Here is a 17,441-nt window from a genome sequence, read left to right on the forward strand (position 1 = left end):
AGGCCAGACATGGCGGCCCCCAGCCGGGTGCTGCATTGATTTGTTGTTGGTAAACAAACAGCTGGATGCCTCGGGTGGATCGATCCGCCTTGCATGCCTTTCAGCCTCCCAGCATGCCTTTCTCCAAGGTAGACGTGGCTCACAGTTGAGCTGCGACCCCTCATGACACCTCGTGAGTCAAATATTTTGAGTTGCTTGGATGTTTTTAATTGAGCTGAAGTTCATTTTTCATACGTTTGCTCTGGAAAGGAAACACGGAAATGTTGTTCTCAAGGTAAAACCAAACTACAAACTATTTCTTACAAGATAATATCACATTGACATGTTTGGTGACGACGTCAGCCCCTCTATGGTACAATAACTGTCATATTATAGATCATGTTTAACTAAAGTGCAATAAAAAGAGTGAGAGATCCGAGCAGAGACAAAACCGGTATAAATGAAAGAGAAAATAAACTGAATTTTAGACAAAAGAGAGACAAAGAAAATGAAAGGATTAGCAGTAGCAGAGGCACTGAGGGGAAGGATTTCAAAGCAAGGGAGACAAAATACAGAGAGAGAAAAAAGAGAGGTGGAGGGATTAGTGATGGGGAGAGATGGAAGGATATCGAGACGGGCGAGTGCCACAGAGACGAAAGTGAGACCCGGCGATAGAGGATGAGCCTGAGAGGAGAGAAGAATTCACAAGGTTACAGAGTCAGGAAAACAAAGGAAAAACGAGGGATGAAAGCACACAAAGCCAGTAAGAGGAAGACAGGGAACAACACTGACAGTTATGAAGGAGGGGAGTCCTTAAACCAGATGTGTTAAAAAGGGAAGCTGGACTGTTTGGAGATGAAACTGAGAAGATGTCTTTCTGTGGAGAAGGTAAAGCACTGTTAAATATCAAAAAGTATGTCCAAAGTATTTCCCAGGAGGCTGTGCTCCGCTGATGTCCTTCTGCTGCTGGAAGCTGAGCAGCTCAAACCGGGCAGCCAGGAACACAGAACTCAACACACATCTTTCATATAATAGTAAATAACACAAGATCATGGTCATGAGCATACGCCGTCTTAGAATAAAACGGTTGGTAGATTAGACAGGATAAGGAGGGGATTTGACTGTTTCGCTTCTCGTGCCAAAGTCTGGTTGTATAAACCAAAAAGTGAACCAGTTGTTAGGGCTCGACCTGCCAGAGAGTCGCACACCTGACGCCGCTCTGCTCATCGCCACAGCTGCAGCTCGTCAGCTCATCCCACAGGGAGGTTAAGAAGCAGATCTGCCAGTGGCTCGCTGTAAGTTCGTGCTCTGTGTTTCCCCAGAGAGGGTTGATTGTTCTTCCCCTGTGCTCCTCTTGGAAACCCTTCCGGAATTCCCTACGCAGAGTTTTTGTTTTCCCTGTGAGTATCGTGTGAGTTTTCATTTTTTGATTGGACTAAGAGCGCCCACGGACTAGAGAAGTTTTTGGAGTTGCCTTTTTTTGTTTTTTCTCCCCCCTGCCAATTAAGGAGGCAGTTCTCGTTTTTTGGTTTGTTTCTCGTATTTGGTTAATTTGTGAAATAAACTACGCCGTTTTCCGGCTAAACCTAAGCTGTGTCTGGTGTCGTGCACTTGGGGTCAGAGACAATCCATAACACCAGTAGCATCTTGGCATACTCAGCGGCAATGGACAGGATATGAAATTACATATGTCTTTGCTAATTTTGATAACTAATCACTCCTATTTCTTTCAACACCAGAAATAGTCCAACTCAAGGAGAATCCAACCGTATTTGTTATTACATACTGTGAAATGTCAAAATGAATTCAGAGAAGATGACCTCTGGTTCAATCTGAACATCAACTTTCATCAACTTTTTTTATTCTGCCACAGTTCTTAATTTCCCGCTCTACAGAACATTATTATTGAGAAAGACTTACTTATAACCTTGCTAGAGGTATTTGACTAATGTAAAATCAGTTAAACATGAAGTAGCTACAAAAGCGTTCAGTGCTTAGTTTACTTTGACGGAATCAGCAAGAGCCTCAAAATAAAAGCCTAGGAAGGGACCCAGTGTGTGTCGGCTGTATTGGAGCAGGAGGCAGTCAGATGGGGGGGGGGGGGGGACGTGTCTTGCTGTGACTACATATGTAAAGCAGCAGGGAAGCAGCAGCGTGTCACACTGAGGCTCTGGCCCAACCTGGGCTCCTCGCTGATCCCTCCAACACATCAATCATCCAAAACAGGGCCATCATGCCCACATCGCATGCTGAGAGACACACACACACACACACACCCCTTGGCACGCGCACACACTGCAGCGTGCTTTAACACAAAACCACTGAACAAACTCACACAGCGTTCAACAAACACAGGTTTATTAATTGTATAGACACACACACAAACTGCACAGATATGTATTGAATAGCAAACATACACATTCATATACAGTATCACAGTGCACACACACACACACACACAGACGCAAGACAGATATGCAAGAAACCCACACAAAGAAAGTGCACATCGTAAGAATGGCATGTTGTAAATGACATACAAACACCTACAGTGCAAGCTAGCACGCTCACACAGGAACGTGCACACACACACACACACACACACACACACACACACACACACACACACACACACACACACACAGTCACACTCCTTCTGCCTCCCAGTCCAACACAAAGCACCCAGACTAACAGAAATAGGTATCCTGTGCCTGGAGGGCGCCCTCACCCCCCGACCATCTGTGACGGGTGCCAACACACAGTGGGTGATATTTACATGGAGAGCCCCCCCCCCCCCCCCCTCCTAACAAACACGCGTAAAAAAAAAGAAATACCCACAAAGGGCCTCACCGATCTCTTGATCTCCCAAAACTCATTAAACATGCAGAAATATGCAAATATATGCACCTCTAGAAATCCACCTTGGGCCAGAGTGAGGGATTGTGCGCGCGTGTTAGTGTGTGTGTGTGTGTGTGTGTGTGGCTGAGGGTACACGTTGGTGAGAATCAGCGTGAGTTCCAGTCTAGCAACTACATACCGAGGCTGTGAAGCGTGCAGTTACTTTTCCAAGTAATACAACTTGGAAACGCAGACTAACATCACGCCTCCACGAGGGAGATGCACAGGCGGTCCTCCACCCTTCTTCTCGCTTCTGGTGGATGCCACTTCATCCTGGATGTCAAGTGGTGGCCAAAGCTGAGTTGCAAAGTTCCCCTCCCACGTTGCCCTTTTTGCTAAAGTGAAGTAACAACACTAGTTTTGCAATTAGTAAGTCATAAGTCAGGATGCTCTTTCCACTATGCTGTGTAGCTGCGCTGAAGTGTAGAACATAACCAGTAAATGGAATAAATTATCAAGAAATGTGTTAACATGGCGTAAAACAAATACAGCGCTGTTGTTTAAAATGTATTTTAGTATAGAGGGTGCACAGGCACAAACGACATCAGTAGTCCGTGCAGTGTGATTGGAGTTTTTTCAGCTGATGTGCTATTTTGAAAACGTTATGACACTCTAAGTATAGTTTTTGCACAGGATCTGTCAAGAATTTACATTTTGCATTCAAAGCTGAACGAAAAAAAGGGACATTCATATTGATACAATATTGATCCACAGATCATTTGATATCAATAGAAGCCAGCTACACAAACGAGGGACCCCTAAAATATCCAATCTTTCACCAGTCCTGAGCTGCGGGCATATTTTGGGGGGGTTTCGAGATTCGATAATGCGCCCAAAAAAGCAATTTATTTGGCAGAAGTAAAATAGGTAACATTATAGTTTTAAAAAGACCTGTGCAGCCAGATGTTGTCAATGCTCGGGCCCTAAATGTTTTTTACAATCATCATGATTGTAAGCTCCCACGGAAATATCCTTGTTACAGTAGAATATGTAAGAAAACAAGCGAGGTCGGATCCATGAATGGTATGGATTGACTAATACAATCTTCTTGTCTGCTTGTTATTCCATCATCAGTTTGTCACTGCGTGTGCAGTTTGTGCAACTCCAGACAAGCACCGGGGCTGATGATGATAAACATATGATCTGTCAGTCACAGCCGGGAAGAGGGGCTGCTAGTTTGTGTGTGTGTCTGTGTGTGTGTGTGTGTGTGTGTGCAGCACAGTGCCGCAGGCTAAATAGTGCCATTATATTCCTACAGCAGCACTAGACACAGTCAGCTTGAGAGATATCTCTGCTCAAAGACCGCTGCCACACTGCTACACACACACACACACACACACACACACACACACACAGTCACACTCCCTGTGGGCATGGCAGCATGAAGCCAGGTGGGTTAGAACGGAAGCAAAGTATTTGTATTTATATATCTGTGTGTTTTTATCTGGGTGTATTGTGTAAAGCATTAGGAAAGTCTGCTTGTCTACATTATGAAACGGACAATTTTCTCTCTCCTCTAGTAGTATCTAATAAGGCTTTCATGATAATACCTTGTCCTTTCATCTCTCCCGTCTCTCCCATGTCTCCACACCAAGACAACGGGGGACTTTGCGATTTCTTTCATATTCCCGACAAAAAAACAAAACAAACTATTTTCATTTCGACACAAAGCCCCTCACAGTTTGTTGTGTCGGTCGGTCAAAGTAATGCACAGATTCATGACAGATATGCTTCCCTGAAGGTCATCTTTCATCTCTGTAAGCACCACAAACACGATTCTATCCACCTCCATTTTATTGCGGCAGAGGTAGAGATCTGCAAAAAAAAAATTGGAAGACCAAGTAGTCCCAATCTGCAGGGATTTTGCGTTTGGTTGAAACCACAATTTAACCCCGCCAGAACTAACAATACACAGATGAACTTTCATATTAGCGTGTTTCTAGAAGAATCCTAACATTCAGAAAGAAAATCACTAAAGGAAAAAACGGGAGGGAGACACTTGTGTGTGTGTGTGTGTGTGTGAGAGAGCAAACACGAAGGATAATCAAGGACACACAGGGTCAAAATAACGTCTTTTATCTGCTTATGAATGAATCCTAAATGGTTATCACATATATTAATAATGCCATGGTTAGTCAAGTCAGTGCAATTTAAATCCATACTGTACACTGCTGGAAAAAGCCATCCTTATATTGTGCAATTCCGCCTGCAATACTGTCTCTGATGAACTGCACAGAGTGAAGGCACCACAGATGGCGGTAGAGCGAGCAGAGGGGAGAGAGAGAGAGAGAGAGAGAGAGAGAGAGAGAGAGAGTACATTTCCAGCCCTGTGGTCCCGTCTCCTTCACAGCGCTGGAAGGTCAGTTGAGCCTCGAGCCATAACACTCGCTCCCTTTTCACTTCAGTCGCGCTTTTATTCCAGCAGCACCACAGCGCTCTTTGACAATTGTCATCATGACGAATCAATATAGACCCTCCACAGAGCCTCCTCCTCTTCCTCCTCCTCCTCATCCTCTCCTCTGCTGCCCTTGAGTTTTTTAAACACTGATCCGGCAGATAGTCCAGTTAAAGTCTCTTCCCAGGGCCTCCATTTTATAGTGTACCCTTCACTCCGCCAGCCCTCCTCCCGCCTGTTCTGTCAGCCCCGCTCGTCCTCTGCCTCTGTTTCCCTCTCATGTCCTTTCAACAGTTAATTGGCATACCTCGGCTATTTCTATTTTTGCAGCGGCACAGACAAATGTCAAAAACAATCAGATGACAACAAATGTTCACACTGGTGCAACAAAATGGTTGTGTTATTACAGGTGTTTAAAATAGCCCCTCCTGCTTTTATTGGCACAGAAAAGAACATTTTGGGTAAACCGTGACATTGGATTAGTTTTAGGTGTGCGTCTCCTCCTCGCTCACACGTCCTTTTTCCCCACCCTGTAATTGTTTTTCTACATCTTTCTCTTCATTCCGTGGTGAAGTTGACAAACAGCATTAAACCAATCAGTGAGAGAGTGTGTGTGTGTGTGTGTGCGTGTGTGTGTGTGCGCGTGCTGATTAGGCATGCGGCACGTAAAACGCGTTAATTCGTGTTGCGAGCATCGCGGCGTCTCGCCTCGGCCCGCCGTTAATGAGCGGCGCCGTGGTTACGACGCCCGGCTTCACGGCGTCTCTGTGACATAGTGGGCCTTCGTAATTGGTCACAGAGGGGACAGTAAATCTGCGCGAGGACGTGGGAGACGGAGAGAAAGAGTGTGTGTGTGTGTGTGTGTGTGTGTGTGTGTGGGGGGGGTGTGTTTGCAGGAAGAGGTAGGTGATAGAGGACAGCGGCTTGGTGTCTTTCATCTTCACAGCTTTCTATCTGTAAACTTCCAACTGTTAACAAGGACTGACGCCTATTTTTATGCATGCGCGCACACACACGCACACACACACTTCTACCACCCACACTTCTATACAGTGAATGACCTCAGCGCTACTGTCTATGAGTATGGATTCCAATCAGTCGGCAGTATTGTGTGTGTCAAACCCGGCCAAGGTTACTTAACCTTCCAGTCTTAATTTCCCTCCCATTTTAGCTCCTTCCTCCATATCAAACATCAGCACATCTATGAGAGAAAGGGAAAGAAGAGTGTGGGGAGGAAAATGAAGATTGCCATGCTCTGCTGAAACTCGCAGATGAAAGTAGAGGATGATTCACATTGCTACAAAACGAACTGAACCGAGCTGAGCTGAGCTGTGCTGGGATATTTTTAAACTTCTTTACATTGCAGCTACTGAAAGGGGAGCATATGAGGCATTGCTTTTCATTCCTATATCATGAGAAAAGGTATGGGAAATAAGCTAAAAAGGCGGAAAATTATGTTGGAATAAGATCTTACATTTTAGTCAATGGAGAGATGTGACAGAATTTTCAAGAAAAAAATTCTTCAAAGTGATGTTGAAGAGTTGAGATAAGCAAGATTTTTGAAGGGCACCTTCAATAATACACAGAGAAAACAACACATGATTTTGATCATGATTTCCCTTTTTTTCCCCAGAGTTCAGAGTAACTAAACTCTGTAGTAACAGTGATTACCTCAAAATGCTACCATGGGGCATGGGGATGCCTGGTGAACAGGTTTAACTTTCACCATGCTAACATTCACTCACTAGCATCGTTGGTGTTGAAAAAAAAAGCAGCATATCTGCATTTCCTTTTCTACCTTGAGGGTCCAGAGGCCCCGGGGCTGCTCCCCCCAGCAGTGCACCGTCATCAGGGTCCAGTTTTTCAGGCCGTCCGTAGAGGCGTCGTTGGGCCGTGTATCCAGCAGCAGCGACACGGTGCCAGACGGAGACTCCAGACTGATGGAGAGGTCACCGCGGCACGCGGCGTTGATGCTCACGCTCACCTGGTCAGGTCAGGTCAACAAATGAGAAATGGAGGAAGGTGGGATGGAGATGGAGTGATAGAGATGTAGAGATCAAGTGGGTAAAAGAAAGATGTAGAAGAGATCAATCTGTCCGGTTTGAATCCCAATCTGTTGAGTAGTTTCGGCATTACTGTGCATGCAATGATCTGTCAAAAGCAACTGTAAGACAAAAAACAAGTGGGGAGCAGAAAGAGAAGAAACAAAAATGTCTGAGGGAAATATTAGTCAAATGATTTAAATAAGCACATGCAACCTCCGAAACCCCCACCTCCACGATTCCCACCCAGTAAACACCCTCTCTGTCCCTGTTCATCACAAGCAGCACATCTGGTGTGACAATGGCACATCGCGGAGAGAGACGCCAAGCTGCAAAAAGACTGACAGCCCGCTCCTGTTTACAGCGTGTTACCACGGCAACACGTCCATCAATCACACCTCGCAGCAATGGCCTGACCCACGCTTTCTGCCAGGGAGCAGAGCCGCAAAGATGAAACCATTTCAATTTACATGCTGACACACTTCCGCTCTCTCTCAATCTCTCTCTCGGTTCCCTCGCTATTTGACAAGTACACACAACTAACTCACAAACATGGACTCCTTGAGCAAACCCCAATGTGCACGTGCACAGACACGAACGCCTGCTGACACAGTCAAACATGAACTAATTGATGTGCCTGTGCTCGGCAACACACAGTTTTGCCAGTTTCTGCAAATGACATAGCCAAAGCATTAAGCTTCACAGTATGATCCTTTTTGTGTTTTATGTTGTCTTTTCGCAGACAGAACACATTGACACAGAAAAGTATTTCTATGAATTGTTCAAGCTTCCATATTTGCAGGCACTTCATTCTATTTCTATAAAGTAAAAGCCGTTTAACAAGTAAATACACAACACACAGATTTTTGCATTAACAATTGTTTGACACACTCGTGTCTGTCCTTTTGAATATAAATCTAGAGCCAGTTTACTTAGCTTATAGCAAAAACACTCGAAATCCCTGGGAAAAACCCACCCAGGACAAGTTTTGGTTTTGCTCGTTGCCTAGTAACCACAATTCATACAAATCCTACGAACACAATTTAACATTTTAACCGGTGAGTTTGGTGCTGGTGGTGCCCGACTAGCTACACTAAGCTAAGCTAACCGAGCTATATATCTAATGGACATACAAAATAGTGCTATTCATTTTCTAATCAAAGTAAATATCTTACAAACCAAAAAGCTCTTAAGATCTGCTCCAATAAGAGTAGTTATTCATAGAAAAAAACAGATTCCCTAACAATGGACGGTAAATTCATGCAATCTGAGGGTGCCGCCTGACCTGAACGTGCTCCAGAGTGTTGATGTCATCAGTCGTCCCAAGGCAGGCATCGGATTGAATGTTCACAGTCACCAAGCCCCCCGGAGAAAGGATCCTGACGAATGAGAAAGTCAGTCAGGGTCCAGACCTTATTCTCCCACGTTTAATAGATTCTCACAGACATCCATCGGCTCTTACATACATGCAGATACACACTAAGCATGGGCAGTATAGATGAAGACAAGGTGGGTTTATAGTACCATAACAGTCTAACCTGGTAGGAATGAGTGGGCCTTCTTGCATGCACTTCCTCTGGGGAATAACAGTGTTGAAGTGTGCGGCCTGCTGTACCATCAGCCCTGCATCCAACAATCCAAAACCATACCTGCAAACAAGAAGGGAACATGGACTCGAGGATAAAGTGTCCCTCACACACACACACACACACATACACACACGTGAGCTCGAGGCTTTTCCCGTAGGCGGCTGAATGTGCTGCAGGAGAAGAGAAAGTGCTAATGGCTGTGACACGAGGAGGCAACAAGTCATTGAGGAAGATGATGTTGTCCTCTGACACAGTGGCCTGCTGCTCCGTCCGGGATGAGGCTGAGGTGCTGCTGTTTGTAGCGCCTGTAATTGCCTGGAGGATTGATTCTGAACAATGTGCCATCTCAGGGGCCGTAATCAGGCCTCATTATTCATTCTTTGGCGCCCCAATCTGGGTGCCGGAAACACAATGGCCCGACCCTTAAGCAGTGTCGTTGCGTGGTGACCGCATGACCAGCACCATCTTACTCCTTCTCCTCCACTTTACCTCTCCGGCTTCGCCGCCTCTTTACGTGTCTATCGAATCATCCACTCTCATCTTTCCTCTTTGCTCTTTCCTTTTCACAGAGCGACCTGCTATTCAGTGTTCCTTTCTAAAGGCTCACTCTCCTCCATCAGAACTGCATTTCTCGCGTCACCACCCTCCTCGGCCACTTCAGCGATGCCACAATCCCGTCTTAATTCTCCCTCCAATCTTTGATTTTCATGCACGGCTCCCTCCGGTTAAAATCACAGCCCTCTGACTGAGTAACAGGGCTGTAACAACCTCCATTCTCCCTGAACCCCTCCTCGTGGAAATCCAGAGGGGGTGACAAAGAGCTAATTTCTGCCATTATTACCATAGAGACCTTATGCCGTTAATTTGCAATAAGTGAAATTCATTATCCTGATGACGGGGTCTCGGGGAGCAGCAGAGGGAGAGACAGAGACAGGAGAGAGGAGAGAGCTGATCAATAACTCAATCTGCTGCCCCGCATGGTGCTCCATCTCCTCCGTCAGTGTGTCTGAGGAGGAGAGGCAGGAGCTGCAGTCCGCACCGCCCTGCTCCTCACAGCACGCCGGGCGATCAATGGACGCAATCTAATCAGCCAACATCGCCGCCAATGACCTTTTAGCATGTAGGGCCAACATAATGGCATTAGGCAGCAAGCGCGAGGGGTTGAGGTGTGCCGCTAAAGTTCAAGGTCATACTGGGACGGGGGGGGGGGGGGGGGGGGGGGGGAGCTGTGTTTGTGAAGGCTGTGACGCTGACATTGAGAGGAGAAGTGAGGAGAGGACTGACGCACATCCTAATGTGGACCTAAACGCAGCACCATTGGGCTCTCCGAGCTCCTACCGTGCTTATGGTAGATGACTGCAGAGGAAAAGTGTAATCAATGATTGTTAGAAGTCACCAAAATGAGCTGAATTACAGGAATTCGCTATAATACGTGTTTCAGTGAAACTTTGAAACTGAAATACAACCAGGGCATTTGTTGAAAGGGTTGACACCGGAGAGAGAGAGAGGCCCAGAGTGCTTTGTAAGTAGAGAGAAGGGTCACATGATGAGGGCTCCAAGCTGGAGTGGTAGGTGTGTTAAACCTCCCGCTCAGAAAGTCTCCGAAAACAATGCAATGGCTGTGTGGTTGTTTTTGTGGTGGTTGCGGGGCGGTTGTCTGGGATGCAGGAGGAGTGGTGTGAGTAACAGATCCCAGAAAATGGCTCATCAGATGCCAAAACACAGTTACAGAGGTTTGTAATACACACACAGGACTTAATATCTCTGGAAAGTCATTCAAAGTTATAACATGCAGAATTCATGTTGAAAAGTCAACTCTATTTTGACAAAACAGAGCGCTTATTCTAATTTCCTAAAACTGGACTTTGTGCACTATAGTGAGCATTAATAGTACTAGGGTTATGCATGTGGGACTGACTATAAACTACAGTGTGTGTTCATGGTAATGAAGGAGAATGTCACCTACAGGGCGAGAGTGGCTCACTGATGTGTCTTCAACCTCTAAAGCGCAGAGGAATGAGAGGTTTTGGCTACACAGAAAACACCATCAATATCCAGTTTTTGGTTTCGTGGAAGTCATTAAATCTTATTATTAAATCTAAGTGATGTTATTATTACGTGTCTTAAAAAGCTATAAGGAGTCCTGTTATTTCCGAGAATTCTTCACCATTGTTCCAAATAATGTTCTAATGGTCTAAAGACTATTTGATGGAATGTTCTGGAGTTATTTATATTATTTCATGCAACAGACACAACACCGGGTGGATGCACATCAGTGGCAGCAGGTGTGCGTACTTTGATTTTACGTCTTGATTTGGCTTCCTAAAATGTACACTCCAAACCAGAGCAATAACAGCAGATCACCAAAACCATTTGACAGTGCGGCGAGAACTGATAATCTGACGTGTAATAAAAACAGAAACTGTTGGGGAGCGGGGCTTGCCCTCCTGCTCGGTTAAATATACCTTCCCCAACCTGCACCTCTCAGCCAGAGCTGTGCGCCTATTAAATTCCACAGCTCGCGCAGATCGATCGGGCTCGCCCCGGCTCCACGGCCATAAACCCGCAGACATCCATCTGATTGAGAGAGGGCTTCGGGAAACCGGTTCACCCGCGATAGAACATGATGAAAATGACAGATTTGATGTCACCCGACGTGTCCGTGAGACACCGCCGCCGAGCCGAGCCGCTCTCCGAGAGAAGACTCCTCCGCCTTTCCATCCATCTCAAACTGTTGTACGAAAAAGGGAGAGCTGTACACGCTGCTACTTTAAGCAAGTGCCGTGTGCCAAAAATGCACTAATAGATGTTGCGCTGTGTGTTGAGTCGATAAATCACAGGATTTGTAATACAGTGTTAATGAATGTGATTGAGGTTTAACGCGAAACTGCCTTCAAGATAGAAACCCACATAACGCGTTCATTCATGTCAAGCAATTAGTCATAAAACACAGTCGTCAAATCTTCAAGTTGTTCCCTCTCCACCTCCTACGTGGTCGGAGCGAGGCTGAGCCAAGCCGAACCACGGAGTGACAGCTGATCTGCTGTCCACGCAGCGCGGGGACCCCCGGGCCCCTCGCCTCCACAGACATCAAATCTCTCGCATTTTTCTCCCTCCGCTACTACTCCTCCGCGGCAAATTCCCTCGCAGACTCTTACTCCCTCATTCTTTTTATCCATTAGGCATTAGGGTGAGGGCCACTCCCCCCCCCCCCCTCACTCCCCGCCGCTCCATGGGGCCTCTTTGTAACTGTCGAGGAACCCCTTTCACTTTTGTGTTGAGCGGGCCTTGGCGGGTCTTTTCTCTGTTGATATTCACACCATCTGCCAGCAGCAGAGGAAGCCGCACACACGGGCCGACCAGCACGGAGACGTCCGCCTCTCCCAGGGCCCAGGTCCTCGCTGGCTGCACAAGGCCTTAGGAACACCGTTTTTACAACTGGTATCCGGCAACCAAAACAGATTCTTTTTTTTTCTCCAGCTATCCAGGGATCTAGCTACTGCAGCATCACCCCTTGTATTTCAGTGGTACGTCCTGCTAAGTCCCCCCCCCCCCCCCACCCTCCTCCCCCTACCCCCTCCCCCCCAATAAAAGTGGCTGTAAAGAATCACTCAAGCCGCACTAAGCAGCTGCCTGTGAGTTAGGTCATTTTCCCAGGAGCCACAGAGTGGGCATTGGCAGGACCTCAAAAAGAGGGGACACCATCTGTTCAGCGCGTGAAAAGGTTGGTGACACCTTCTGTGGTACCAACAACTTCTAATTAAGTGGCGAGGAATGCAGCAGCAACTTCCAATCGCGTGATTGGTGGGCTCGCCTTAGTTATCCTGACGACAACACAGCAGACCCCCGGTCAGTTTCACGCACCTCTCCATCACATCTGCCCTGGGCTAATGAAAAATGAGCAAAAAAAAAACAATAAACACTTGATGGAGGTGACACTTGACTGTAGAAGTGAACAAAAACTATATTAACGAGCGTTTTCTATGTTGCACCACTTGATTGAATGTTAATTAGGAGCATAGAAAACTGCATTAGCCCTTTGGTCGATCCCTGTGTGGTTTGTTTCTGTTATATCATGATGCACTAATTTCATTAATATCAGGATTTTAATGAAATAACAAATGGACTTAACATTCTTCTGATTTCCATCGCTCTTACGGCCAAATCTGCTCTACAGAAATGTTACTAATTAGGCTTATTAAGTAATTAAGAAGAGGTCTTAATTATATCCGCGCCACTGGGACCAACACGGGTGTAACCATGAAATGCTGTGCCGCGCCGCGCAGCTTTGTTGGGTTGGCTGTTATACAATTTAATCCATTTAATTGTTCTGAATGTGTGTGTGTGTGTGTTTTTTGAAAGAGAGAAAACAGATTTTGGACGCGTTTTGGGCCCGTATTAGGCAAAAATTTGCCTGACTGGAAATCAGAGAGAGAAAGACTCGGCGGCCTGCGAATGGCACAGCCTTAAAATGTCAAGTGAATTATCTCACATGGAGTGAAAAGTTTAATGAAATGTATTGCGCGGAGGCAAATGAGGGCTTTGGCACAGGCATGGCCATAGTCTCAGGAGAATGGGCAGCAAACGGCCGTCTCAATCTCTGCAGCCATCAATCAAAGCAGCAGCACCCGGTCCCCTTCTCTCACACAAGGAGACTTCTCTGCAAGCCACAATGATCGATACCCCGTTACCTCGCTCTCAGTGTCCAACATATTTTGATTTGTAGCTTGAGTGTTATTCAAACACAAATTCAAAAGAGGATGAAATTCAGGAGAGAGCTTTTGTTGGACACCGACCAAGGTGCAGCTCTTTTAGATGTCTCTGCCCTTGTGGGGAATAAGGGAATGGGGGGGAGGTTGTGTGTGTGTGTGGGGGGGGGGTTGTGGCTGCAGCCTTCCTCTTGTGTCCCGAATGCTTTTCTTACCCTCCGGACAAAGCGAACACTTAGCGTTGACCCTTTGTTTGCCTTTTCAAAACACAACTTTTTTTATGCCAGATCAAAACATATAAAAGAAACAAAGTCGTTTTTGTGCATTTGTTGAAAGGTAAAATATCTGCTTTATGATTTTGTCATGGAAGCCACAAAGAATGAAAAAGTTTGGTATTCTTAAGGTTGCATTAAATGGATTGCACCCATCCATAAATAGCGACTTCATTATGCACATTATGTTGAGGGTTATGCACCGTAAGTGGGAATCCAAATATTTATTTTGGAATTTGGGAGGAGTAGTGGAGACAAAATATAATAATTGTACCTGACCATGTTTTATAACTACCCACATATACTTATTTTCATCAGTCAAAAAATCTTGTTTAAAAAATATGTAGGCGAATTTGGATTTAGCTAATCATACCGGTGACATAATTTAACTCTGAGCGAGAATAAAGGAAAGAGAGTTGAGGAGGACGAGTGCAGAAGGAACTTTATTCTGAAATTTCTAGCCCTCTAGTAAAATAGAAAAATTGCTTCTGGTACATGAATTATGCATTAGTAGAGGTTTGGAAGAGCACTGTGTCTCTACAACCCCCCACCCGTCTTGTAGCGCAGTAGGGTGGAGTGTGTGTGTGTAGGGGTTTGGGTGGAGGGGTGTGCAGGCCCCCCTCTGTCTGCCTGCTGCAGCCCCCCCGCCGGGAGACACGGCACCCCCTGCAGGAGGTGCAGCGCTCCGCTTCCCCTGTCCCTCGGGGGGGGGGATTGCTGTATGTCACGCACTAACACACACAAACACACACTTGGCTCATTCAGCCTAGTTTATCTGCTGACCCATCAATCAAATGCACATCCACACGCACACACACACACAATTACCATCAACATTTTGCAACTGCGCATACGTATAAAGGGGAGTAAGTACAGCCACTCGTCAGGCTTGCAAATGAAATAAATACTTTCAGTTGAACTGTTTTCCCCTCAAAAACCAAAGTTCCAAAAGAGGAAGTCACTGAGAAATAAGGAAAGGACGTCTCCTCATTCGTCTGTCTTAATAACACACGCACAGAGCCCTAAACAGCCTACGCTTCATCTCAATAAGACAACAATCACGCACACATAGATCAGTGGTGGTGGGATTGTTGGTGTGTGGACGAGCTGCATCTGTGATCTCACACACTTTCTCTGGCCACGCCGAACCACGTGTACATAGACAACAGCTGCAGTGAGAGAGTAATTGGCTCTGCAATGAAAGAAGAGGAGGTCTGGATAATTAATTAATCTATCTGGCCGGGGCAGAGACATAAGGCCAGTTTTACAACACCACCAGGGAGGGAGAGAGAGAGAGAGAGAGAACCCGCTGACCTGGTCTATGGCTCCGGATGAAAGAATGCATTCGGGGGGGTATACGCTCCCATTAAAACCAACTGCTTTTACCTTCGCGCCCTCACAAACAAACACACAAATACACACAAACACACATTTAGGGGGGGGGGGCATACACACTGTGAGGGTTGATATTCGTCCAGATTTATGAAGCTGACAGAGTAACAAGGTTATTGATCAGAAGCATGCTCTCAACATATTTATTTTTTATTTACAGTGATAAACGTCAGAAAACAACAGGCCCAATACTGATGAAATAATTTTCCACTGAAAACATCAGCTTTTTATTACTTCTATTAAAGTAACTTTTGGGAAACAAGGAACCGTACCTGTGTTTTGACCCTCGGACTGTAGGTAAGAACAAGATTCTTAGTTTTGCAGGAGGAACAAAGATCTGATTGATATACTATAATACTATGTATAAATATACAATTTTTCTATAGTTACTGGCGCAAAATAGTCCTTGTTCTGGGGTTAGGTCTTCATGATGATACAGAGTATGGAACATTCTTATTTCTTCATGTCTCTTACATCATTCACTAAGCTAGATGTAAAGCCACGTTTTTTCTTCTATTTAGACATTTAATATTCGAGAACTTTGCCATCTTTTATTAGGCTGAATGAAAAATAAGGTAAGGATCCCCCGAATGACTGAGCCTAGGGAGGGTTGTACAGGTGTGTGTAGTTGTACCAGACTAACTGCCCAGGGAGGGGGGGTCAGGGCCCAGCCACCAGCAGCTTGAACCAAACCAGAGTGGTAACAATCGCGTTGTTTTGAGAGGACGCTGCTCTTTAGAGAATCGTGTCAAAATACTCTGGTGTCTTCCTGCATACTGGCAGAGTGAGACGAGGAGTGTAGCTTCACACAATCCCAGACAGTTCGTCAGACTCGGGAAGCGATCTTGAGAGTATTCTTTCTCCCTTTTTTCAGAACAAGCTTGCCTTAGTGGTTGTCAGATCTAACAAGATTGGAGACACACACACACAAACACACACACACACACACACACACACACACACACGCTCACAAGCCTGAGCTGAGGAGGGAAGGGGCAGGTACATCACGTCTATGGTAATAGAACAGCAGATGGAACAGGCAGGCACACGCAGCACCGTGTGCTTTGACACAAACGCACACACTCTTGAACGCGCACGCGTGTGCTTCATACAGTGCGTTGCAATAGAACGTGTTGGAAGAACCTCGGGAGGACGAGCTGATTTCACCTCACGGTGATGAAATATTACGTCTGAAAAACAAATAAACAGCCAGTGGATCCTTCCTCGTTAGAAACAAAGAGAGAGGACAGAGAGTTGGTCCTAGCAGGGGTGGTCTGTTTGTGCCTCTCCGGGGCGTCGTAAGGCGACGGCGCAGCCACTGGCCCCCGGTAATCTAAGGGATAAATCATCTTTAGTCACTCTCTAACAGCCTGACAGACAGACAGGCCTAAGTACCTGGGAGGGTGGCACCAGGACCCTTTAAAATCTCCGGTGATGACGAGTGCTGCGGTGAGGAAAACAGTTAGCCGCCCCAAGTCCCCCCCCGCCCCCCCCCAGAGTCTCTGGCTGCCATTTTGGCTGCGTCTCAAGGCGCGATTCCGGCTCAATCTCATGTCACAGTTTTGGCCGTGGTTCAATTTTAACGTTGGCTCCTGTTCAGCCTCCATTCTGGCTGCGGTTCAAGCTCCACAGTGTGGCTGTGTTTTGGGGGGGGGGGGGGGGCTTCGCTGTGGCTCTGTTTCAGCAATGCCCCCGCCCCACCCCACCCTTCGGCTCTAGCGCCCCAGGTAGCTGGCCTCCTGCCCAGCCCGCTGATCAGTGGGAGATCCAGGCTCGGGCCCTTTGTTTGAGGTGGCATTTTGCCTTTGTTTTCCCATCTCGCCTGTAATCTAAACACCCAAAACATCTCATGCTTGACAAATCGGCCCTGAGACGAGGGAGCAGCGGAAGACAAACGGCTGGAAGCGGTTCAACCCGAGAAAGGACTGATGGTGTCCGACTGGGCCTGACCTCCCAAAGGTTAAAGACACGTTCACTTACAAAGCAATCAATTACCCAGGCTGTGTGGGCGCTTTTAAGCAACCTCCCCTCCTGCCTTCCACACAGCCGGCGTTATTGATGAGGGTCCCCGTGTACAGCACACTCCAACCTGGAGTGTGCATTACATTTCACAATTGAAATAAATCTGAGATTATTGGTGTTGCTGCCTACCTTTATATCATCTTGCT

General features: G+C 46.4%; 1 protein-coding gene across 1 annotated transcript in view; it reads right to left on the bottom strand.

Annotated features, from left to right (window-relative positions):
• The window catches only part of LOC119197399 (proprotein convertase subtilisin/kexin type 4-like), a 128,119-nt gene that overhangs the window by 14,733 nt on the left and 95,945 nt on the right, over nt 1-17,441 (bottom strand). Inside the window, exons 16-18 of the mRNA XM_062565508.1 lie at nt 8,850-8,960; nt 8,597-8,690; nt 7,068-7,253 (exon numbers count right to left, since the gene is read on the bottom strand). Coding sequence (XP_062421492.1) covers nt 7,068-7,253; nt 8,597-8,690; nt 8,850-8,960 — 391 coding nt within the window. The remainder of the gene's footprint in view (nt 1-7,067; nt 7,254-8,596; nt 8,691-8,849; nt 8,961-17,441) is intronic.

This window comes from Pungitius pungitius, chromosome 11, assembly GCF_949316345.1.
Source record: "Pungitius pungitius chromosome 11, fPunPun2.1, whole genome shotgun sequence".
Classification (NCBI taxonomy): domain Eukaryota; kingdom Metazoa; phylum Chordata; class Actinopteri; order Perciformes; family Gasterosteidae; genus Pungitius; species Pungitius pungitius.